Source organism: Protomyctophum parallelum (genome assembly GCF_964188405.1).
Source record: "Protomyctophum parallelum genome assembly, chromosome: 19".
Lineage (NCBI taxonomy): Eukaryota > Metazoa > Chordata > Actinopteri > Myctophiformes > Myctophidae > Protomyctophum > Protomyctophum parallelum.
Window position 1 is genome coordinate 41,145,904 of NC_139717.1, and position 24,739 is coordinate 41,170,642.

General features: G+C 41.7%; 1 protein-coding gene across 2 annotated transcripts; it reads right to left on the reverse strand.

Annotated features, from left to right (window-relative positions):
* Window positions 1–565: 565 nt before the first annotated feature.
* On the reverse strand, window positions 566–17,747 carry fermt1 (FERM domain containing kindlin 1). 2 transcript variants are annotated; one of them, XM_083790059.1, is made up of 17 exons: window positions 17,683–17,708; window positions 16,418–16,451; window positions 15,109–15,263; window positions 13,943–14,040; window positions 13,166–13,301; window positions 12,328–12,462; window positions 10,288–10,474; window positions 9,580–9,682; window positions 9,296–9,403; window positions 7,050–7,181; window positions 6,801–6,850; window positions 5,875–5,999; window positions 4,917–5,023; window positions 4,072–4,296; window positions 3,788–3,912; window positions 3,243–3,384; window positions 566–1,280 (listed from the first exon to the last, which is right to left on the reverse strand). In XM_083790059.1, exons 3-17 carry the CDS (start codon window positions 15,257–15,259, stop codon window positions 1,107–1,109), a joined length of 1,998 nt encoding a protein of 665 aa, XP_083646185.1. In that variant the 5' UTR covers window positions 15,260–15,263; window positions 16,418–16,451; window positions 17,683–17,708; the 3' UTR covers window positions 566–1,106. The 2 variants fall into 2 exon arrangements, with proteins under 2 accessions (XP_083646185.1, XP_083646184.1); XM_083790058.1 differs by lacking the exon at window positions 16,418–16,451 and having other exon boundaries at window positions 17,683–17,747.
* Between the last annotated feature and the right edge of the window lie 6,992 nt (window positions 17,748–24,739).

Genomic DNA, 24,739 nt, shown 5'->3' on the forward strand with positions numbered 1-24,739 from the left:
TAAGAAATGCTCTTTTAAAAAGGCTGTAGAGAATGTTTTTAATGAAAGCATAAACATTCACTTGGTTACCTTGCTAGTTGCTACTACATTCACATACAGAAAATGAGTTTGAGATATTGTCCTACGATGGTCAGTGACTAGAATAATCAGTTTAAAAGTGAAACCACTGTCTTCCAGCAATGTGAAAATACAAAAATAGCTATAGGCCTATACAATTCTTCTCACAGTCATTTTACGGTTAATAGCAAGCAATCTTTTTACATAAAATGTAATTGAAATTAAGTCATAGAAAATGTGTCACATCAGTAGCGTGGAGAAAGTCATTGAAATGATCTGTATTCGTGTCAGCAAAAAAGTATATTAAATAATGCTTTTCATATCTTTGTTTACACTACAGTATCTTTATGAGCAACTTAGACATGGACATTCATTTGACTAAGTTGGTCAAACATCAGTCAACAATAACATTTCTCTCAATTTATTTACAACAATATCAGTCCCCACTAAGCATACTGTATTTTTCAGTAGTTTGCAGGACCTGACTGAGCCTAAGTTAATTACTTAGGCTCAGTCAGGTCCTGCAAACCGTATAAGGCAATTCTTGGTCTGGTCACTTATTATTATCTGTGTCTTTATCATGCTGAAAAAAGTGTCTGAGAATAATTTATTCATTTATCTCCCAAATGCCTGTGTGGAAATTAGAAAAGGGGCTTTTGTGTATTCTGCACTCTTGGAATATGTTGCAGAATATCCATTTAGCTTTTCTTTTAAATTCAACATGAAATAATTAGAGGTCGATTTCTTAACCACAACATAACAATGTTTTTCAATGTCTGTAACAATGTGCTTTTAATTATGTTGCTGTTAAAAGAGATTCTTAATCTTGACTCCTGGTTAAATAAAAGCTAGGAATAAGAATTGCAGTGATAAAACATTACTTCAAAACACTGATCCTGCAGTTTGCTTTTTGGAGGAAAATATGGTATGGATAAAGTACTGTATGTTCTTCTAGTATCACATATTATCCAGCAGTGGTGGTGCTTCACGGTTTAGAGAATGTAGGCGAATGTTGAAGTTTCACATTGGAACATCCAACATGAAATGTTTCATTCTTGTCCTCCAGTGAGTTTATGGAACAGTTCCTCGTCTAGCGTCTCATTCTGGTCTTTGGATCGCGTGGAGAGGAATATGTAGCCGCCAATGTATTCATGGACCACCTTGCAGTCACAGCTGATGCACGAAAAGGCTATTGTCACATTCTGGTCAAACTCTATGGCGACCTGAAACACAACATAACATTTATTAAAATGTCTTTATTGACTAGGTCAGGGGTTTTCAGCTGATTGTGAACCAGGGACCACCACCCTGACTAAGAATCAACCTGGGGACCACTGATGTGTTGAGATGGAATATGGGCTAAGATTAGTGCTTTTGTAACACATGCATCCCATGTCCATCCACTGTTTCTCAAACGATGGTCCACGGACTACTAGTGAACTGTTGAGGGCTTGATTTCATTCATTGCACGATATTACGTACAACAAATGTTATCAAGCCTGGGGATTATTTAACTGAAATATACGAGTGGTCCAGAGCCAAAATATATTTTTTATTGTTTTTGAGAACAATTTATCTATTCCTATCCCACGGTTACCCTTATTCCATTCTGTTATCCAACATTCCATTAAACTCAGGTTAACTGATATACAGTACACACACTGGCCTCGTTTTTCGGAAAACAGACAGAAAAACGCAGCTAAACATCCGAGAGACGCAGCAGTGTGGACCTTAACTGACAACATTGACACACTTCCACATGCAATACCTTCACGGACCAGCAGTGGTCCACGGACCACCTGTTGAAAACCCCTGGACTAGGTGAATTGCTCTCAGACACACTATGTATATAAATATACAGGGGTGGATTAACCCTTCGTGGTGCAGTGCTACGACCCGTTTGGTGCACGGAAAGTTGACGCAGTGAAGTATAAAACAAAAAATCACACCTGTGTGAACTGAGTGGTGCAATCCCCCCCCCCCCCACACACACCCCTCTCTCTCTCTCTCTCTCTCTCTCTCTCTCTCTCTCTGTCTCTCTCTCATTAGCAGGCAGAAGGCACAGCAATACCCCTCTCTTTGTTTCTGGCGCCCCCTACTGGTATAAATAAGTCACATACTCGTGCTCATAGTTACAGGTACACAGGTAAACAGGTACACGGACATTGCTGGTTGTAGGAGTGGTTGCACCACTCAAAAATTGAAATAAAAAAGAATAGGCTATATGGTGTGAGGGCAGTACTGGAAGTGTTAATATGTATAGTATAGTATAGTATGTGGATTATGTGCAATGGTGGCCTTCCTGGTTCCATCCACAGGCAGGCCGCAGGACAAATCTGCGTGAGGCAGTGAATGACCAACGCTCACCCCTACCTCAACACCCACCGGTGAAGTGCCCTTGGGCAAGGCACTGAACCCATCTGTTCCCGTGGAGCTCCTCAGTGGCCAACAGTATGATTGATGCTGCGTTCATGCTAGTGGCGACAAAGCTACAAAAAGTGGCCAAGCGTGGTCAGCTAAGTTGCTACAGTACAGAGTCACTGTGGAAGTGTTGCTCAAGCCACACTGCGCAAAAAGGTTCGGTTCTGTTTAAATAGCACAGGGAACTGGTTAACAAGAAAACATTTGTTCTTCCATTTATGGAACAGAGAAGGAATTGTGGGGATGTAGAGGGGCAGTGGAAATGGTGAAACAAATACATATGATTGTTTGATGTTTCACCGTGTCATGTGAGTCAAGTCAAGTCCAAATCCACTTTTATTTTTAGTGCGTCATGCAGTGCCCTGGGCCTTGCATTATAGCTTCAGAGAGCTGGCTTTCATTGAAAATGACTTATAGGCTGTTGCTTTGTTGTCGCTAGTGTGAACGTAGCATGACACTGTGGTTGTACTGGGTGGCTCACAGGGGTGAATGGGAGTAACTGTGTGAAGAGTGTGACGCAGGGCCCACCAGAAGTGGTTTTGTGACTGTCTTGTACATTACTTGTAACCTGAAATGATGAGTACAATATTTCTATGATCATTTCTTACAGCTGATGAAAACAGTCCTCATTTTGATGTAATTTCTTCCTCTCCTTTCTCATGTTTGTACTGTTTCAGAATCATAACTGCTGTCTATCGGCATGAAAAGATACACTGGCTGCATACGCAGGCTATATCACATTAGCACAAGGTACCAGCCCTTACCTGTCTGATCTCCCAGTTGACGTTCCACTGCTTCATGTTGGCAAACCTCCATGTGGTGACCGGCAAGCCAGTGGATATGTCGATACGGATCAGACGGTTGTAGGAGATTCCCAAAAGTTCATCCTTCTTAATGCCTCGGAATCTACAGCATAGAAGGTAAAAACTAAAGATGAAGTCTGAATGCGTTGTTCATCAATTAATAGTTAATTAATTATAATAATTTATTATATGAATTCAGGTCTGAAACGCTGAATAAAATGGATGCATTTCAGAATAAATGTAACATTTTAACCTGCGTCATCATCAGTTCTGATAAACTGAATCAGAACTGATGATTGTAAAATATATCAACATGCAGTTAACTTGTAAATAGATTACATACATTTCTTGCAACAGTCTGGAAATTCTCAAGCAACACCCCTGGATTATGGTTTTCTCAGGAATTAGTGCAAACTCATTTTAATAACATTAATTTATTTATCTAACTGGACTTTATAGCAACTGTTCACCACATATCACTGTAACAAGGAATTACATTTTTGTACCTGACGATGTAGTACTTGATGCCAAATTCAGGCAGTGACTGCCAGGCCTGGATAAAACGCATCTTAGCCTCCATGAGCGACAGCCGGGCTATGTTCTGGTGGGCTTCCAGAATGCGCGCTGTTAGCTGGTGAGAAACGGCACCAGGAATAGAACAGGTTCTGTTTTAAAAATGCACCAGTGTAGCCTTGACATAAAATGATACCTTTCAAAACGCCCCAAATATACAAATGTATAATAATAGTAATAATAATAGGGGAAATAATGTTACACACTAAACATATACCTGTTTGGCTTTGTGCTTCTTGGCATAGCGCGGGGAGACAAAACATTCTGCGTTCATCTCCATGGCTTCCAGGTTGGGCGCTGCCTGGCCAGGAGGTGGCGCCAGACTCTTCATCTGTAGGAAGGACTGGATGTTCTTCACCTCTGACCTGTAGGAGCTGTAAGCCATGGTCTTGCCCTTGGAGGCCAGGATACATGCTGCCTTCCATTTAGCATACTGCGTCTCCTTAAGGCCGGAACATAACCAAACATTAGCAGCTATACATTTATAAACTTGTCAGCTACTATAGCGGTTCCCAAACTGGGTCGTCTTTCTTTTGGGGGGTCCCCAGATGATTAGCTTAATGTGCACAACGTTGTTTTCTCCCTCAACAGTAAACAAACCGTCATACAGTAAGTGAATACAGGTTGGCTGCACATGTCTTAAGTGTCAATTTAGTGACTTTTAACTTTTTAAGACCTTTATAATAGCAAATTGGCCAAATTGAAGAGGCAAACATTGTGAGGCGTTGTGAGCTTGTAGATCGGCTATTTATCTGTGGAACCGAGTCAAACTAAATGTAATGCCAAGTGCTTGTCAGGGTGGGTTCCCACTTCAACTATGAAACGTTTGGGAACCCTTGGTATAGACATAGACACAACTACCTATCTAAATCTATCTTCAATATTGTTTATTCTGGCATGTCTGCTTTCATTCGGATTTGAAGAATGACAGAACTGTGATGATATGGATGAGGTCAGACATGCAACCAAGATCGATCCTGAGCTGGGACACATTAAGCCAACAGGGTCCCCTATAGCCCTCTCTTGTCTTTAATCTGTATGTTACATTATTTGGGGCCTTACGTTGTCACATCGGATGTAAACCTCGTTCATCCCGTCAGCGACTGGAAGCAGGAGCTTGATGCCAAACTTTTTGTCGGTCACATTGACATCAGGGACAACTTCACAGCCTGGAACAGTGACAGGGGGAGAGACAGTGAATTTAGGGCGCAGAAGTGCTAGAGGAAGTTGAGGCTACCGGTGTTGACGTTGTAGAAGGCCATCAGTTGGAGAAGTGCCCTGGTAGCAACATTGAAACGATAACTGCAATACGATACAGATACTTTCTCTTCAAATTCAATCTAACAATGTCTGGATCAGACTAGAGCTCGTATTAGATCAATAGTCCTAATCCTCCATTTAATAATGTTTTTACTTAATTTACTTTAAAAACAAACCTTAACATTTATTATTATCATTCCTTTGTACAGCTATTCGGGTAAAGAAAGAAAAACAGGTGTTCGCTTCCTCTGGAAACTGCCCTTGGTTAAAGGCAGTGGGTGCTCAGCTTTGAAAATAACTTAACTCATATAAACCAACTAAGTGGAAAAAGCGGCACTCCAAAATAATAGATGCAAGACTGGCTCGGATTAATTTCTCATGTTTATTTGAGAACGCAAGCGCGTCAGCATTCTCAAATAAACATGAGAAATTGCATTTGAGCCAGTCTTACATCTTTTATTTTGGAGTGATTATTTGTTTATGAGTTATGTACAGCTATTCTTTATGATGCACAATTTAAATGTATTAATATCATTTTTGATTTGTATAAATTTGTATTAAAGGCTGCGGTAAAGAAAGACTGTGAAGTCTACATTTACATTTGCTGTTTCCACAAACCCAGTAATGAATCCCACTCCTCAATATATAATGTCACATCGATGTGCCGTTTCATACTCTCATGCTCAAAGCAGGGCAGAGAAACTCATTATAAATATGGAGTGCTATTACACAACAATAAGGCCTTCTGCAGACAACAGACCTCGGAGGTGAAGCTGCTCTATCGGTTCTCCGCTGGCGGCCTCTTTGTTCTTGTAGTAAGAGATGGTGGTGTCCTTGAACACAAACCAGTACTCTTTGTACGGACGCAGTGTCAATCTTTTGGGCCTGAGATGTGAGATGAAATTTGACAAAACAGACAAAAGAAAGTAAACATAAAGTATCAGCTAGGATGCGTCGGTTTCGGCGAGACTGATTTGTAAAGTCAAAATAGAAAAAAAAGATAGGCTCCTGTCTAATCTGTCTAATGTCACTCCTCTCTCTGCTTTTGGTTTCCTGCCTCTCCTGACACTCTCCTCTCTAAGAAATAAAGAATAAAAATACTGGAAAAACGAACTTAAAAGAATGTAAAGACTGTTTTCAAACAGCGGTCTACAAGCTTATCTTTGAGGAAGATGAAAGTATAAAGATGGGGTGCCAATGCCTATATCTATTATATTAGTTTTATGTAGATTTGTCTGATTTAAGATCCACCCAACATACACAGACTGATCTGACTCCATAGATATGGAGCTACTAGACAGGGGAGAATATAGAGTATATACTGTACATTCACATGCAGAGAGGATGCAGGATGTGTTCATAATTAGATCTCTGACTTGCTCCCACACTATGAACCTTCTAGATGTCTTAGGTCACCAGGGACCGGTGCGCTAACAGGATTAAAACAAAGAAAACAGCTGCATTCCGTTCCTATGCTACACATTATGTAACTGGAATAAACTTCCAGAAGATAAACATTACAAAAACATGTCTTTTTCTGTACTCTTTGCTTTTCATGTATGTGAAGTACTTTGAATGTGCTACACAAATAACCTTGGCCCGTCTTACTCTTGCCTGCCTTCAATATTTCGGGCACAGACACAAAAAACCAGGGTCGGTGGAGTGTAATGCGTGTGTTGTGTTTACCTAAACAACTTTAGGGAGTCCGCCAGTTCTGGAATGTCTGTAATGTCTTCCTAGGGGCGGGGACAAACAACTGTCAATTATCCTGTGTCTTCCTATGACATCATCATGTTGAGACATGCAATCAGCAGAGGCCTACACATCAAAACAGCTGTTATCACCATGCCACTGTAACACCAAAAGCCTCAAAATTATTTGTTTGTATTCTGCGCTGTGCAGTCATTATCGGTATATAAAAAGAACTACATTTACCAGAATTCTGTCTGTATTTCCTCCTTCAAGTGTGACCTCCAGGTTGGCTAGAGCTGCCTCTACTTCATCTATCTCTGGTTCGTCGGAGTAGTCCAGTTTCTCGGTTGACATGGTCAGTTTGCAAATGTGATACTGAAATGACATGACACCAGCCGGTCAGAGTGTAGTGGAGTACCTACAAACTAAATAAGATTCACAAATGACGAAAACACCAACCTGGCATCCCTAATTTGAGCAAGTGAACATATCTTTTTTCAAACAAATTCAAAACATTAAAAAAATATGATCTATAACCTCACAACACATTGCAATGTGACACGTTGTGAGCTTTTTGCTATTTTTGAAATAGGGCTTAACCACACCACACTAATCTCACAGTATGTCTCAACGTGTGTGTAGATCTGTTATTTTCGGCACAGAGACTTCACTAGGGGCTCCATTTTTCCGTTTTGTTTTTTTAAACAAGGCTCTGAAATATCTTTGGGAAGGATCTTTGAGGCCCTGAGGAAAAAGAACATAACATCACCCATTGTCTTTAATCCACATTTGGAAGCATCAGAGGAACTTACTTTGGTAGAAAGGCTGAGCTTCGGTTACAAGTCATAAAACAGACTCTAACGAAAAGGTGATGCAAGACCCGGGATGAGTCAGAGAGAGGCTTTAGAGTACTACCTCTCTGTACAAGTCATGGCACAGACGTGCATGTAGGTGAACACAACCATAATCACAGCCATTTCTAAATGGCTGTGAACTAACCGTTGCTACATGTCAGCGTGGTGAATTAGAAGTGGGATCAAAAGCCAGACAGCCAGAATCCCACGGATGCAATGTCATCGTCATCATTATGATCATTCTCGTAATCATGTGTTATTCATTATATATTAGAATAATTTGTTCCTAGCAGAAAAATTTGTCTTTTGATCACCTTTAACAGTACGCTATTCTCTACTCTGTCTCCCCCCTCTCTTTATAACTGTCTCCCTTCACCCTATGGGGTTCTCCTCATGTTGTGTCATGTCTCCCCATGGATTAAGACTAACCAAACTGGTTCTCCCAGGAGAATAATAATCTGAGCCCCAGGATACGCATACTGTGCTACATCATATTTATTACAGTACATCTCCAGTGCTCATGGAGAAATGTGTAATGGCGCTGGATGAAAGCTACTTTTAAAGCTAGTTTTCATACCAATGAATGATACATTTAACATACATTTTAGTAGTCACACGTCGCCAGAAAACCTATTTATTAACTGTAATAAACCAACATAAATACATTTCCAGTACATTCCGGGGTGGGACTGACACTTGTGAATAAAAACAATGTTTAATAGTGTTTAGAGAACTAAAACAGAAGTAAAACACTTCTGTGGGACATGTGGTTTGATCATTGTAAAACATATACCAAAGATGATATCAAAAATAACTAAAAAGGTTACACAGTATGGCTTTAAAGTCAATTATACATAATTGACATAACTGTTAAAGGATTGCGGTTGACAGTCACACTGACATTTCTACTGTTCTCAGATCATGGAAATTGTGCAATAAAAGGAAAACCTAATTCAATGCAGATGAAATGTTTTTGCCGCAGATGTCAGTGTCACCAACATCTGGATGAATTTGCTCGCCATGAAGATATGATGGGCCAATATTCCCAGCGACAACAACACTCTCACGCCTCCAGGCCGAGAGCGTTGTGCTAGTGCCAGAGAAACCCGCGAAATATTAAGCACAGAAGACAGGTCACTTCCGCCCGCCCCAGAATTGATTAGTCCTGTTTATGTTGTGTATGCATAGGGAACGGACTCGACAAGGCGCCGAAAGCAGCGATGATGATCAGCGCGGCTCGGATGAATGTATTGATAGGCTATAAACATGGCATCTTATGTCCTTCTGAGCTTAAATAACACTAATAACCCTGTCCACGTGCATGTGTACCGCGGATTACTATGTAGGCTGTTTCTACAATGAGAGGCCTATGGATGCTAGCGGCGAAAGCTAACGGATGCTGAAAAAAGGTCAATTAATATTTTTAAATCATTTTTAATCAAATCTCGCAATCTCGTGGATGGCACAGTGGGTTACAATAGCTATTGTAGATAAGATGAGGGCAAGGTCAGACCAATGGGCTCATAATATATGTTCTTATGTTATTAAATAAATGTATTCACCTATTTCTTTTTAACCGACTCTGGAGTGTCATGTTGAAACAATTGATGAAAATGTTTGTCGTTTTCTTTTTACCTGTAGTGAAGCAAACATGAGCATCTCTTCATCAGTGCAATCTATCTCCTCCAGCAGGATGGACCATCGAGCCTGCTCATACAGCTGATTTATCCTGACGGAATCATACTGCAACACACACACACACACACACACACACACACACACACACACACACACACACACACACACACACAGACACACTTACTAAATTATAGTTACTATACATTTTAGTGTCTTGGCTCAGATCTGTGTTGTAAATTCAGGCATGGCGACAAGCACAAGTTCAATCTTAGACTTCCTACCTTGGGATTGAGGTCAAAGAAGAAGTGATACTTGAAGCGCAGCAGTAATCTGTCATCATCCTGAATGTCCTGCTCCATTAGAGAACGTGATGAGTCTAACCACCTGTCAGTCACAGCAACAAAACAACAAACCAAAGCCATTTCAGCTATGGCCAGTCATGGACAAATATCCTCTAGTCTAAACTGTACCTACAGTCTGTGCCACTTCCAAAATAACAATGATGTAACAGAATTTTGTATATTACACAGTGCATATCATGTTATTTACTGTACATAACAGTAGACATCTGTAAATCTGACAATGTGAATAGCTAATAATGCACCTCTGGCCAGTGGTGAGGACTCGTTTGGGGGGCACCTCCACCCCCCATCTCATATATCAAGTATGATATAAATAAATATTGTATTCAGTATTAGCATTTTGTTTTCTTGCTGTAGGACTGGCACTGACCAAATGTCCCCTCTGGGATATAAAATGTTCATTTTTACATTCCTTTATTCATATTTATTCATTTTCAGGGTCCACTCTCATCTAATTGCACAAAGTTACATTTCTGCGTACACGCTTTGCATCTCTACACTGTCAAAACCCCAACTGAAACGCACGGATAACTGACCCCTGTGGTTTTAAGCCCTGGATCTCTTTGTGCATTATGCATTTTTTTAAATGTATTTATTTTTGTTTAGGTTATATGTCATTTCATTTACCCTGCGTTGATTACAGATTTGTCCACCATTGACAGTGGCTGGTACATCTTGGCCAGCTCGGTAGGGGGTACGTTGGGCTGGGTGGCAGTAAGAGGGTTGTCCCCAAACCACATGCTTGTGGCGGACACTGGCATCCCATTGTCTGGGTCATAGGTCGCCGTCATTGTCTTGCTGTACATGGGGCTCCCTGGAAGAAGACAAGGGTCTTAAACATACAAGCTAATATTCTGTGTATTGACTCGAGGGCATTCAGACTGGGTATGAGGATGATTGTTAACCCATTTAGGCCTAATTAAAAAAAAGTCTTCTGAAAGAATATATGTTCAAAGATTTGTGCAGCATTTTCACGATTTTTCAAAAATAGCAGACCTACAAGCTCGTAGCGCGCCACTCGGTGGCGCGCTATGAGCTTGTAGATCTGCTATTTTTCAATAGTTAAAACACCAAAAGGGGTTCCCGTACAGAATGGGTTAATAAGGGAATTGTCACTGTCACTTTTGGTTGCGCCGCAGTCAATAATATGTGTTGATGATTGATGGTGGACATGGACAGATGCACAAATCTAGGTCTATGAACAAAGCATGCATTCAGAGACTTTCACTCCCCCATACCAAGTTATTACTTTATTTTCTCGTTAGTAATGCAGTGGATAGACATTTCCGTAAGTTCAGGGGGAAACAGAAAGGCTCATTGACTTAGTCTGTATTAAAAAGGGAAAAAGCTTTGCTGAAGAACTGTATGTTTGTGTGTGTGCGTGCGTGCGAGCGTGGGAATGCGTGTGAATCTGTTCCCTAATGAAAGCAGGAGAAACACTAACGAAAGCCCAGAGAATATTGCACCATACTGAACAATTCTGCCAGATGTCAGTGATGAAAACTGCAGTCCTTCACATCTATGGAAGACCTAAAGTGCATACAGTATAGACTGTAGCATAAGAAAGTCTAATCTCTCATATGTAGCCATGCAGTTGAGTCAGGAATTAAACTGGACTCATGAAACGTGTATATGTACACGTACAGTACAGAACAACCTTGTTTTCACAGAGTCAGTAGAAAACTGTAACAACATGAACAAAAACTACAAGGTTGTCCAGGACAATAACAAAGTGCAACAAACAATAAAAGTACTGTACATGAATAATAAACAACAGTGGGATGTAACGACCTTAACCACACCACCTGGTTTCAAACAAACCTTTCCATTATTAATATAACTTTTTCCATCACTCGCAGTTGCCTTCATCCTGTTCATCGTTTGATTGCCTAAAGCCTAAAGCCCTCACAATTACATTTTTGGCTCCGCATTAGGGCTATGTGTCCAGAGCTAGTCTCGCAAACCAATGGGGCAAGTCAATGGGGCCCAGATTGGCCTGAAACCTTGCCCAAATTTGGAGTCATTACGTCAAGGATTATGTTACGGATTGGCACTCTCGCACTCTACAAGGCTAGAAATGAGTAGCAGGCTCTGCATGTCTTCCTAGGGGCGGACATGTAAGCAGGTTTTTACAGCGTGGCTCTGCAGATCTATCCATCTATTCTATAAGAAGGTTGGTGTGTCAGTCAGTGTCTCTGAGCCCGGAGCTAATATCGCAAATCGCTGGACCAATCACCGCCAAGCTTATTGTGCACACTGCCAATAGGCCAAAGAGAAACACACACTGTAAAACCGTATAGTTGTTGAAATATTTAAATGTATAATGACAATGGCTCGGGTCAGGCTTCTATATTCATAACATACACCGCAACATCCTGAGTGTTAAACTCAACACTCTTAATCAGCTGCGCTTGAGGAAGAGTAGCTTAAACCACATTGCGCACCTGCATGTTATTATGTAGGATTCTGTTTGTCGTCTTCTCTTTATGTGTTTAATGCACTTTTCTAGTATGGCAGTTTCACTTTGAGCTCGCAAGCAGCTTCCAGTCTGTTGTATTTTGTGTAAAAATGGACCCATATGGGTGTATTTTTACCACTCTTTTACCACCAAATTGATGCTCAGGATTTTACTGTGTAGTTATGAAACAATTGTATGCTTTACAGTACCTGGTACTCCTGACCTTCCACTGAGTTCTTCCATGTCCAAGACCTCCCCCAGGGAGGAGTCCTTTTTCTTCTTCTTTTTCTTGGACCCATCGTCTGGAGGCTTCAGCAAGGACAGTTCCTCTGGTCTCCTGATGTCTGACGTGGTGCGAGAAGGACGTAAAACATGAGGGACAAACAAGAATGTCATATAATATCATGCGTTTTTGCTTTAACCCATTCTGGGCGGGCACCCATTTTGGTGTCAGCATCATGTTATGCTTTAGCTATTGAAAAATAGCAGATCTACAAGCTCATATCGCGCCACCGAGTGGCGCGATACGAGCTTGTAGGTCTGCTATTTTTGAAAAATCGAAGAGCGACTGACATTTCTAGAATCTCAGGTCAGAATGGGTTAATCAGACCAGTGTGTGTCCAGTGGAAACCTCGTATGAATCTGATCTCAGGTCAGAATGGGTTAAGGCCTTTTAGAGTGGCGATGACCTGCAACAACAGGGGGTATGCGCATGCATGAAGTGAGTAGGCAAATCGAGTGGCAAAGTATGTTTAACGTCATTTAATCAATTAATGCAATCAGATAGGACTTTTCTGTTTGGATGTATGGGCTGTCAAGGCCAGAAAAGAATGCAACCAAAACTGGGATATAGCACCAAAAAAGTCCTTGCGGTCTTGTTTCCATTTAGGGGGCAACGCACTTATGAGCTACACCACAAGTACAACTGTCTCCTGAAATGCAGGAATCGTCAAACAACAACAGGAAATCCTAAAACAGTAAATCCGGAAAACAATATCTCATGGATTCTTGTATGAAGCACGAGAGCTGCCCATCCTCGTCACCTACTGAGCGTTCTGCAGATCTCGGACACAGTCTTGAAGACCACGCTGGAGTAGCTGACAGTCAGTTTGATGGTCTTCATGTTGGGAAGCTGCAGTAACAGGGGTTTGTGCTGGGGGGTGTAATGGAGGTCAGCATCAGCCTGGGAAACACAATTAGTTTAGTTAGTGCATGTAAATGCTGAGAATGGTGCATTCATATAGCGCCTTTCTCCCAAAGCGCTTCAAAGTGTGCATTACATTCACCCATTCACAACACATACACATTCACACACTCATGGTCGGGGAGTAAGGCACCATGAGCGACATGATCATTGGGTAGTGTGTCCTGTTCAAGTACACTTTCGATATTTCGTCATTAAATCCAAGTAGGAGCCAGGGATGGAAGGGTAAACTAACTATTCCAAAGCGACCACTCTACCTCTTGAGCAACAGGTAACCATGTGAATAGCATGTCCATATGTTGTTAAATTAGCTTAAACTTTGTGTAAATTAGTAAATTACATATCCATCTAATTACCCCTTCTCTTCCTAACTCTCATATTTTTGTGATTTGTTGTTTCGTTTAAGTTGTCCTTAAGCTTCTTATGTCAATTCTTAACTTTTTTTTCCCTCTCCTGTTTAAAAAAAAATCATCATGACACTAGCAGTTATATAGCAGTAGTTGCGAAATCATCAGCTCCTACACTAGGACGTTATTGGACAGAATAAACAACTCGAGACAGGAAACACCTGAACTAGGGGAGTGTTTACAGTACCAGGAAAATGACACCGAGTGTTGTACCTGAATCCCATACTTGTCCAGGGTCCAGTGAGTTTTCAGCAGCCAGCATTTCCTCTGCTCCCACCACAAGGCGTGGTCCGACCAGTCCTGAGGAGCCTCTGATAGATGGAGATGACCACAATGTTATTATCCCATTCTGACCTGAGATCAGATTCATACGAGGTTTCCACTGGACACACACTGGTCTGATTAACCCATTCTGACCTGAGATCAGATTCTAAAAATGTCAGTCGTTCTTCGATTTTTTTCAAAAATAGCAGACCTATACCTGTAGATCTGCTATTTTTCAATAGCTAAAGCATAACATGATGCCGACACCAAAATGGGTGCCCGCCCAGAATGGGTTAACTCTGAGAGTGTACAAATGGAACCAAATGGATATATTTTGGACCCCGTAAATTGACTTTCACAAACTTTATTTTTTACATTTTGGTCGCTCATGCTATATTATTTGTTACCTATATTATGACAACAATCAATTATATCTTTTGGACAGTTTATTTTTAATAATATATGAATATTATATTTCTTTCTGGAAAGAATGTATGTTCCTTGTAATTTTTGCTGCAGTATCAGTATCACTACGACAGGAGTGGACCATAAACAAGATCATTAAAAAGGTGTGGTTTTATGAGTCTGTCTGTGTGACATCATATTATGACGCTGGGCTGATATCAGACAAAGGCAAATCCTGTATTTTGATGACAGGCTGATTAGTCATAATTTATCCTGTTGCGTGCTCCACCATGACAGCACCCTAACATACAGTACAGTATCTGGCCAGCAACAGTGGTGTGGTGGCCAATTTCATGTTAACTCGTCCCTCAGTTCCCTGTTGAAATCCAGCGGAGAGACCCATCCAGATATCTGAATGGGTAAAGGGCTTTATCAGAGAATATCAGGGCTGGACTTTGGCCCCTGGGGCAATGCTGCCAGAGTATTATTATAGAACAATGGCACTGCAGTACAGAGGAATGTAGGGCAAACAAGGGTGTGGTACACCTACACCTATACCTATCACACCTGCCAACTCTCCTTGATACAGCAGGAAGAGGTTGGGATATGGGTGATATCTTTCCAGGTAAGCAATGGGGCAGTTATAAGCAACTGTCAGGGGGACTACTACACAGACAGACAGATGCATGCTGGCATGCACGGCCACTTACTGATTTTCTCCACCAGCTTGAGCATGAGACCTCCAATGTGCAAGTCACCCTTCACCCTCATTTTAAATCTCATGGACTCGTCTCCTTCCCTCTGGTCCACCTGCACAGACAGCTCCCATGATGTGTTGCCATATTCTGCCGGTGTGATCATGACCCTGGTCACATAGGAGGAGGGGAATGGACGGGTTAGAATAGATGCTCCTATACGTATTCAATATCATTATTATAAAAAATGACAAAAAACCTTTTACGTCACAATCACAATACGTTCCAAAGCAGGACTGATAACACGAATCGTGGGTTCAATGCACTGCTTTATTTTGTTTGGAAACAACCTGAATGAAAATAGCACATCTTAGTGGTGGGGGAAAGTAGACCCTTCAAGCAGTTACCATTACTTTCAGAGTGTGCCGCCGAGCTGTGCGCATGCAAGGTCACTGAGAGAGATTGCTATATATTGGCAGGGCAGAGAGGGACACGTCAGAATTCTCCAGGTCAGACAACCCTCTGGCCTGCGCTTCGCGGGGCCCCCAAATCTGTGGACTGATATGATCGAATCCGAATTCGTGATGTAACAGGTCGTATTTGCTTTCATATATGTCTTTGCTGTTCATATGTATATCACATGACCATTCAATTTGGGATAATTGTGGGCAATCAATAAATGCCAGATCTTGTGAATCCATAATTTTAAGTGTACAGCCTGTTTATTGGACTATTAGATAACCCTCTCACAGGATGGCGCATCATTAGTCAGCGCAAAGATATTCTCACAGTGAACCAGGCCAGTAATGAGCACTAAAGCAGTGCTTCTTCATGAACTAACTGCATATCCCCACAGTAGAAGGCAAAACGTCACTGCTTCTATACTGTACTCTCGTTGAACTGATGCAGTAGCCCTAAGTCATCAAAAATCAATAGACTGTTAAATAAAACAGCAGTGAAGAGCACAAAGAACCTGTCGGGGTGCTCTGACTAGTGGCAGGCTGGCAGCAGGAGAAAAAGTGATGAGCCAGCATAATACACCACCAATGGAGCAGCTCTTATCCAGAGTTATCCACACCATACTTTGTCTTTGTTTTTCCTGTGAACAAGGCTTGTGTGAAGGCTATAAGATAGATAGATAAAGGCTACAAGATAGACACAAGACAGGCAGACAGACAGGCAAGAGAAGAGAAGAGAAGGTGAGAGGGTAGGATGGAATGCTAGGGTTGAGTAGTGGAATGTGTAACGAGCAGGGACATGACTTGGAGCTGAAGAGACCAAGCACTACAACAACAGCCATCACAACGTCCTCATCACCATTCACCTCAGCTCTGGGAACCCCCTGCAAAAAATATCTGCTGAACAATGATGACACACACACACATGCGCGCGCACACACACACACACACACACACACACACACACACACACACACACACACACACACACACACACACACACACACACACACACACACACACACACACAACATGCAGGTATGCACTATGCAATGCAAAAACAAAACATGCATGCACAGGCACATGCATACATGCAATATTGCAGTAACAAGTTTTCTCGCAGAACACACACACACACACACACACACACACACACACACACATGCTTTAACAGTTACACTTGGTATTCCGTGGCCTGAGGATACCTGTTTAATATTTCTACTTCCCAGGGCTGCAAAGGTTGGGGTATGGGTTGAGTAGGCTACAGGCTAGGCTTATGAACAAATTATCCAATGTCTGCTGTACCTTCCATTATGCATCTGCAAGGTAGCTGCAAGGTTATATCATGCATAATCATGATGTGTTGACAATTCCCTCGCCTGAGTACACAACATCATAACACAACACAAAAGAACCCAATATGCTTGCTGATAATGCTGTTTGCATTTGTAAAGTGGAACTTCAGCTTAAAAGAGTGGGTGAAATTCTTCAGTGCAAGCTACAGTAGTAACAGTAACCGTGAATTGCAGTTACATTTTGTATAAGATCAACAGTAGGAGTACATACATACATTGTGTAACATAAGACCCCAGTCTCTTGTGCAAATAAAATACATCAAATAGCAGAAATATGCATAAAATGTATGTAGATTGTAGAAGGGATGGGAGTGTATCATATGGTAAAATGGTATAACATTGTATTAAGACAACTTAAGGAAGGCAATCCCCTTCAAATGAAGATGAAGTAGGCCTCGCAAGAAAACTACTGTACTAGATTTCCATGGCTCCATGAAAACATAAAGCAGGAGAAAATGCTTCATCTAATTGTTTTAGGGTCCTCAATTGAGTAGTAGCCTAATAATGGTAATGTTTGTATAAAATAGGCCCATATATGGACTGGAACAGGTATATTCAACGTATTTTGTACTCAACATTGTAATAATAAGGCTACAGTATAGGCCTATTATTCTTTAACAACACAGATTTACTAGAAAGTAAAGTAACCATTCGATGGGGTAGGGAGGGGTAGCCTAAACAACACATTGCAATTATTAGGCTACCTGTAAAAAAGACAAAGACAACGATTCATACTGATCACTGAAAGGTATTAAAGTATTTTTTACTCGTCTTACCTTGATTAAAAGTTTTCCCGTTTTGAGATTTCTCTTCCAGCGGAATGAAGCTAGAATAATGAAAGTCTCCTGGGTAATAATAGGCCCCGCCCCGTTCAAATAGGTAAAGGAAGTGGGCTCACCTTGGATACATCCATCCCCATGGTTACGACGTCTCGTTGTTTTAATCCCATGGCCCGGGAGGACGTCTACGGGCCATGTTTATGTTGCCAACTTGCCAGCCACTTCTGGTCACCAAAGCAAGTCAGGAACGTAAGGTTTGTTTGGGAAATATCGCCTTTTTTCACGTTAATATACCGGTAGGCGATAATAGGCCTACTTTTTTTTTTACTTTGGGTAGACAGAATGTACGCGGCATTGTACTGGGTCTGTGGGTCATCAACATTTTCTTGAATGAACTTCCCTAGCCCTAGAACGGCTCTTGTTGTTACATACAGTATGTACAGTATTTCACATACATACATATACATGAAAATGTACGAAGTATAATTAAATGATCACAGGCATTCTAGGTCTAGAACTTCCCAAAACATGAAACGAAACGCAGCTCCATATAGACTGAAAACACTTGAATGAATGAGATATAAGCGTCAGACCCAGGGCTTATTAGTTTGCAACAAAATAACTCGGGACAGCCCTGAGACATTCATGCAAGAGCAAATAAATAGCCTACTTAATTATTCTAATTATATGTATGTCATTCTTCAAACAACTCAGGCCAGGAATTACAGCTGAGGAACCCTGATTGTGAAAGCCTGCAGACCCTGGTCATTTTTACTTGGAGCTGAATATTGTTTGAACGTGTGTGTGTGTGTGTGTGTGTGTGTGTGTGTGTGTGTGTGTGTGTGTGTGCGCGCGTGCGCGTGTGATGGAACGCACAGCCATTCCATTATTCATAAAATACATGTCACTGTTTGTATACTGTATGCCCAGCCTGCCACCCTGTGGTTGCTAATTGTAAAAACGAGCTTGTGTTGATGGAAACGGATCCACTGACTGTTATTAAGTGAGGATTAAAGCAACACTTTTCAACCATGTCTGTGTGTATTTATTGAATGGAGTGCATATACAAAATCACCAGCTTGTCTGTCTTTTGTGTTCTGTTGCAGGAACCAGACCTTCTTCCTGGTTCCACCATTGTATTATGGTGGCAAATAGTGTTGCCCAGAAAAACTCTGGAGATGAATGCAGCTTCTGCCACTGCCCTGGGCCCATGAGCATGTGATTTCAGGTGAGGAAGAATCTGAGCTGTGTTGAAGTACTCTCTGGGTACTACTGTAATATCGTTTTCCTCACACAGATTTAGAGATGATGAACAGCGAGCCAAGTATATATTTGTCTGCACTCGTGCTGTTGATAATATAGGATGCCAGAATAATGTTAATATCAGAGTCATATACATAAGGCCCTGGTCTGTCTACCCAATCTCTATATAACGATGCAAGTTGGGAATGCATGCCCCACGCTTATATGACCCTGTCCGGATCAGAGATTCAGTCCATCCTAACCTGACTTGCCACCTCAGGGGAATGCCTGGTCTGTGTGGATACATAAACAAACTATACCAAGAAGTACTCGAAGAAATGTGTCGGATTCATACGCTGCATCAAGGGTTTTATTGGGTAGGCCCTAAAATTATGATGCCCTTGATCACGGGGAATTTGGGGTTTTTCTGATTCTGGTTTGTGTTTTTTTGCCTGATGACTATACAAACCAGTGGCTACAACATGACGCAAGTTACCATCCGCTCCCGACCGGATCAGACACATACCAAACGCGGAAATGGTATGCGTCCTAGGCTAAGTGCATCCTCCACAGAACCCTGGACAGTGGATACATTTATTTGTGCATTCTAGCTTCTCCGAAACCATTGGTCCGACCGTCCATTTGAGGTCAATTGGTCAGACGTGTCAGAGTTATGCCTGGGACAGTACACGACATACACACACCCACAGACAGGCATGCTTTCTGCAGTTAAAGGACAACTTTAGTTTTTTTCAACCAAGGTTCATGTTTTAGGATGTCATTAAAGAAAGTAAAAAGTGTGTGTTAATTTTCTTTCATTTGCTGCTTTCTTTCGTTTTAGGGATTTTAGCTGTTTTTGACAGGGGGGCGGGGGCATTCGAGCATGGGGCTAAATATGTATTTTTTTACCAAATGTTATGGTGATTTATTTTTGTATTATTGACTGTAGTCCTAATACACCCCAGGAAATTACATTTGGCCACAGAAGATCACAGGAACTACTGAATGTGATCTACCTACTGGGGGAAGGCTTATAGCCTACTGTGTGTATAGGCTCAATATGTCAGTTTGTCACATTCAATAGATCCTGTGATATTTTGTGGCCAGATGTAATTTCTTGGGGTTTATTAGGACTATAGTAAATAATAAAATAATAAATCACCATAATATTTTGTAAAAAAATACATATTTAGCCCCATGCTCGAATGCCCCCGCCCCCCTGTCAGAAACTGCTAAAATCCCAAAAACGAAAGAAAGCAGCAAATGAAAGAAAATTAACACACACCTTTTAGTTTCTCTAATAACAACCTAAAACATGAACCTTGGTTGAAAAAAACTAAAGTTGTCCTTTAAATAAAAAAAGATGTAACTCTTTTGGCCATGATGAAGACCTTCCGAGGTCGAAACATGTTGGCAGTTGCCTTTTAATAAATAAAGGCTGTTCTTACTTTTTACCCCTGAGTGCCCAGATCGTCTGTTGTATTTTAGCAGGTTTGATCCGTGAGCTCCACACTGCAGACACTTTTAGCTATTGTCTCCTTTTTCTATATCTCCTGTGAACACCTGGTTGTTCTGTTTTTTTCTGAAGATTGAAATCTGAAACCTGCCTAGTGCCACTGTCTACCAATGATGCAGGGGTGTCATTTGGGGCACTCTAGTGTTCACATTTAATATTAAATTCAGTTATATTATATGCATATAATATTGTCCCCCAACTCTGAATATAGTTTTTGCAGATTAATCTGATTTCATCGCAATCGATGCCTGTCCATCTATATGTGACACAAGTAGTTTAGATAAGTGTTTTATTGTATGCCATTCATTTATTAACCACTTGTTATATAATATCCCTGACCCTATTTTGGGAATGCCATTATAAGTGAACATATTCAAACATTTTCTCTTTTCGCCCCCGAATAAATAGTAAACTTTTTTTATCTACAAGCTCTCAACGCATCACATGGCGAAGCATTTAGAGCTTGTAGAGCCATTATTATTGCTATTTTATAAATGGGGTTATTATAGTTAGTAACTTATTTTTGCCACCCCCTATTCTTTCAGAAATTATGCCTCTGCAATGATGCCATTTTGTAGGCAGGTTTATGAACTATCGACAGGCCTCCTCTGAGACAGAGTAGTCAGAAATGGTGACAACTTATGAGCAATAAGGACCAATAGTACACAGATTGGTACATTCTTGTTATTTCTGACCTTTTCCCCACCCCTAACAATTTGCATGCCTGATGTAGTTTATGTTGCATCCTTTTGATATGAAAATAACATGTTTTGCAGAGTTTTCCTTCTAAAGAATTTGGAGCTCTGCATAGGTATCCGCTTCAATGAACAAATGCATATAATATTGAAAGATTGGGTAATACTAAGCAAGATGAGGACACATTTCAGTGCACATTAGGGTTGGATATTGACACATGCAGGTCAACAGATAAGGCCTTTGATTTATTGGTAAAGCTCTCTCCCTGCCACATGGTGGCGCCATCAGACCATCAGGAAGAGTTGGTGCTGAGAAGCTTTCTTGCAAAGATCCTGGGTCTGTGGAGCAGTTCAGCTCTTGGTGATGCTGCCAGGAGAGGAGAATATTTCACTTCTTCGGTCTAAGAAGTGGACCTGGTCTTTCTTCAGCTTACACAACTGAAAGTGCATTTGTGTCTGGAGTGGAAACATGCACCAACAGGATTGGAACCTTTTTTTAATCACTTACAATCACCGTCATCTTACAATATTTATATTTTTGAATGATCGATGTCATTTGACTCACTGTGCCCACAGGTCTCTTAAACACTTTAATCATTACATCCCGTCCTGGTGGTCTAGAGGGGAAGGGACGGCAATGCATATCCAGTGAAAAATAAGTGGAAAAGGAAACTTGATTTTATTTACAACATGATCGTGTCTGGCGCCAAACATAAGCAAACAGGGGAAAGGATTGGTGAGTGCTAAATCAAAGTAATTAACAAAACCCACTAACTGAACAAAGAAAACAACTTCTCTAAACACGCAATAGACAACAAAAATCTACTAAATGAACTAACTATAACGAACAAAAGTACAGTGGGTGGCACTCACCTCTAAACTTAGTGTGCTTAACATAAAACTCCTACGTGTGAAATGTAAAGGGGTATTATACCTATCCTTTTCCACTCAAAAATAAACCACATAAGAGATGGGACGAACTGACTTAAACATAGCCTGTGCAACAAACAACAAAAGCAAGCTGGAGGGCAGTCGAAAGGGAAAAGGGCTGATTGCAGGTGCACAAGTGCTTTATGTTGGCAGTGGTTGGAGGTGATTGGATGGAGGACCGGCCTCACCACGCGGCGGTTTGGCAGAGTTTCATGCATGGGCTAACCTGAGTAGTAGAGGAAAGGAAACCGCACTAAAACGGACAACAAAACAACGGTACCTTATTAGCTATTTTTCTCTGTCACTAAGTGAAGTTAGTGCACACTAAATTCCTTAGTGTTACAGTAAAACAGATCCAAATTTGGGTCCATTTGGGTACCTTTTTACACTCTCAAAACGGATGATTTCACTGGGCAAAAGACAGTAGTAGAACACACCAACACTATCAATCCAATACACCTGCTCACACGCACACAGAAACGGATGCCTGCTTTGGAAAGTTTGGGGGACATTGTATTGATTCATTCCATATTCCTTTACCCATACCCAAACCCCCACCCCAACCCCGAAACTTCAGTCAAATCTAATTGAGGACACCCATTTGTCAAACTGTCCTCAATTTGACATGCCGACCGCAATCAACTGGTTTCATGACCAACATTTGTCTCACACACACACACACACACACACACACACACACACACACACACACACACACACACACACACATAATGCTATGTGAACCATAGCATTATATGCGAACATGCAAGATCAATGCATTGTCGATTATTGCATGTATGTCTTCTCTGAATTAGACCCTGGTTATCTGAATTTGAGTTTCTAAATGCAGGTCTATGGTGCTGGTTCACTACCAACCAGGTGACCGTTATAGCTTATATATATTATATCTTACATTTTTTTAAGTTATAAAATGACATTTCAAGCGTAGTAAACATGAATGTGAGCCCTGTCTCAACTGACTTCTCCGGCCGAGCATTTAACGCTGGCAAACAAGGTCGTCCTGAGGCCTTGTGCAGGGGAGGAAATGTAAATTCCATGACAAAAAACAAACAAATAAGGCCTTGGCCTCATAAATTCTGTCATCGGCAGACTCTTAACATGGAAAATAACATCACTGGGACCTGTCAGGCCTCCGGACTGTGTTTGGAGCGAGTACACTCGAGAGTAACATCATGTCCTTGTCCATCCATGTCATCGCGACACCTGCGGTCTCGAAATGGCGACAGAGTCTACATGCTGCAGTTTAAGTAACACGAAGAGGACAGTGGTCCCCTCAGTGCAGTATAATACAGAGTATACGAGTAGAAAGATAAAATCCAGTCTTCAGAGGGAAGAGAAGAGAGAGAAACCGAGTGAGAGGGGAAAAATCTTGGACCGTGGTCCTTTTAGACACAATAAATTACACCGACTGCCTGAAGCCGCTCTGAACCGACTTGGAAGCGGGCGGGAAGCACAGCAACATCTGTGGAAGCCCTCGCCGGTTCACTTCTGTATTTATGGAAAGAGAAACCTCCCGGTGACCTGGGAACACGCTTACCCAATTAGCAGCCTTGCCGACGGATCAAATGGAAGTGAAAACATTCACCGCCGTGACGGTAGACGCATCACAATGCCCCATTCATGCCGCCGAGCTGCTCCACGCTTTGGGGATGGTGGGGGGGGTGGGGTGATGGGGATGAGGGGGTTGGTAAGCGTGGGACACTGGGGGGGGAAGTAACGGAGTAATGAATGCAACAAGAAACTTAACTTACCTCACCGTATTTGACGTGTCGGCGGAGGCCTCTGCCACAGATTCATGACTCAATACGGGCTCGGAGGTAAACACCGTTCAAAGGCGGTGTTTTCTTAAGGGTTACCACTCGCTGCTCACCTCGGCCTCCCACATCCCCCTCATCTCAGCCTCCACATCCCCCTCCGACGCTCCCACCTCCACCTCCACTGCCCCGGCACAACCACCGGTCTTATCCTCTGGCCCTCCTCTGGGACAGAGGGGAGGCTGGGGAGGGGGGGGGGTTGAGGAGCCTGAGAGAAAACCCTGGAGGAGAGGTTCTTCTGACAGCTGAAGTGCCCAGGGGAGCATCCGAGACCTCTGGTCTACAAAAGGCTTCCAATCATTCGTGTGTTCCCTCCTTTCAGTGGCCGCTGCATGGATGTTTACTTCTCTTTGGTGTTGCCTTTTTCCTCACGCTCTCTCTCTCTCTCTCTCTCTCTCTCTCTCTCTCTCTCTCTCTCTCTCTCTCTCTCTCTCTCTCTCTCTCTCTCTCTCTCTCTCTCTTCTTGATGTGAGATTTGCTGCTGTAAGTTGAAAGCCACCGGTGCTGAAGGACCTTTACATTTATCATGGAGCTCTAAAGACGTTTCGGCTGAACTTGACATTAAAAAAAAACTGTAGTCAGAAAGCCAACATGTGCAGAGGCGGTTTATTTATTTAGCAAATGTCAGTATTGCACTGCGAAACCACGAGTGTCAATTTAACTCCGAGAATGTCGGACCCTTACTAGGTCTATTTCTTTGACACTGTCAAAGTTAAATGAACACTCGGGATTTTACGCTGTATGTGAAAATACAGTGATGGTGAGAGTTAAGCAAACCCAGGTGTGACGGTCAAGAGAGGACTTGTGTCTTGAAGCAGAATGTTTGACTAAAATAT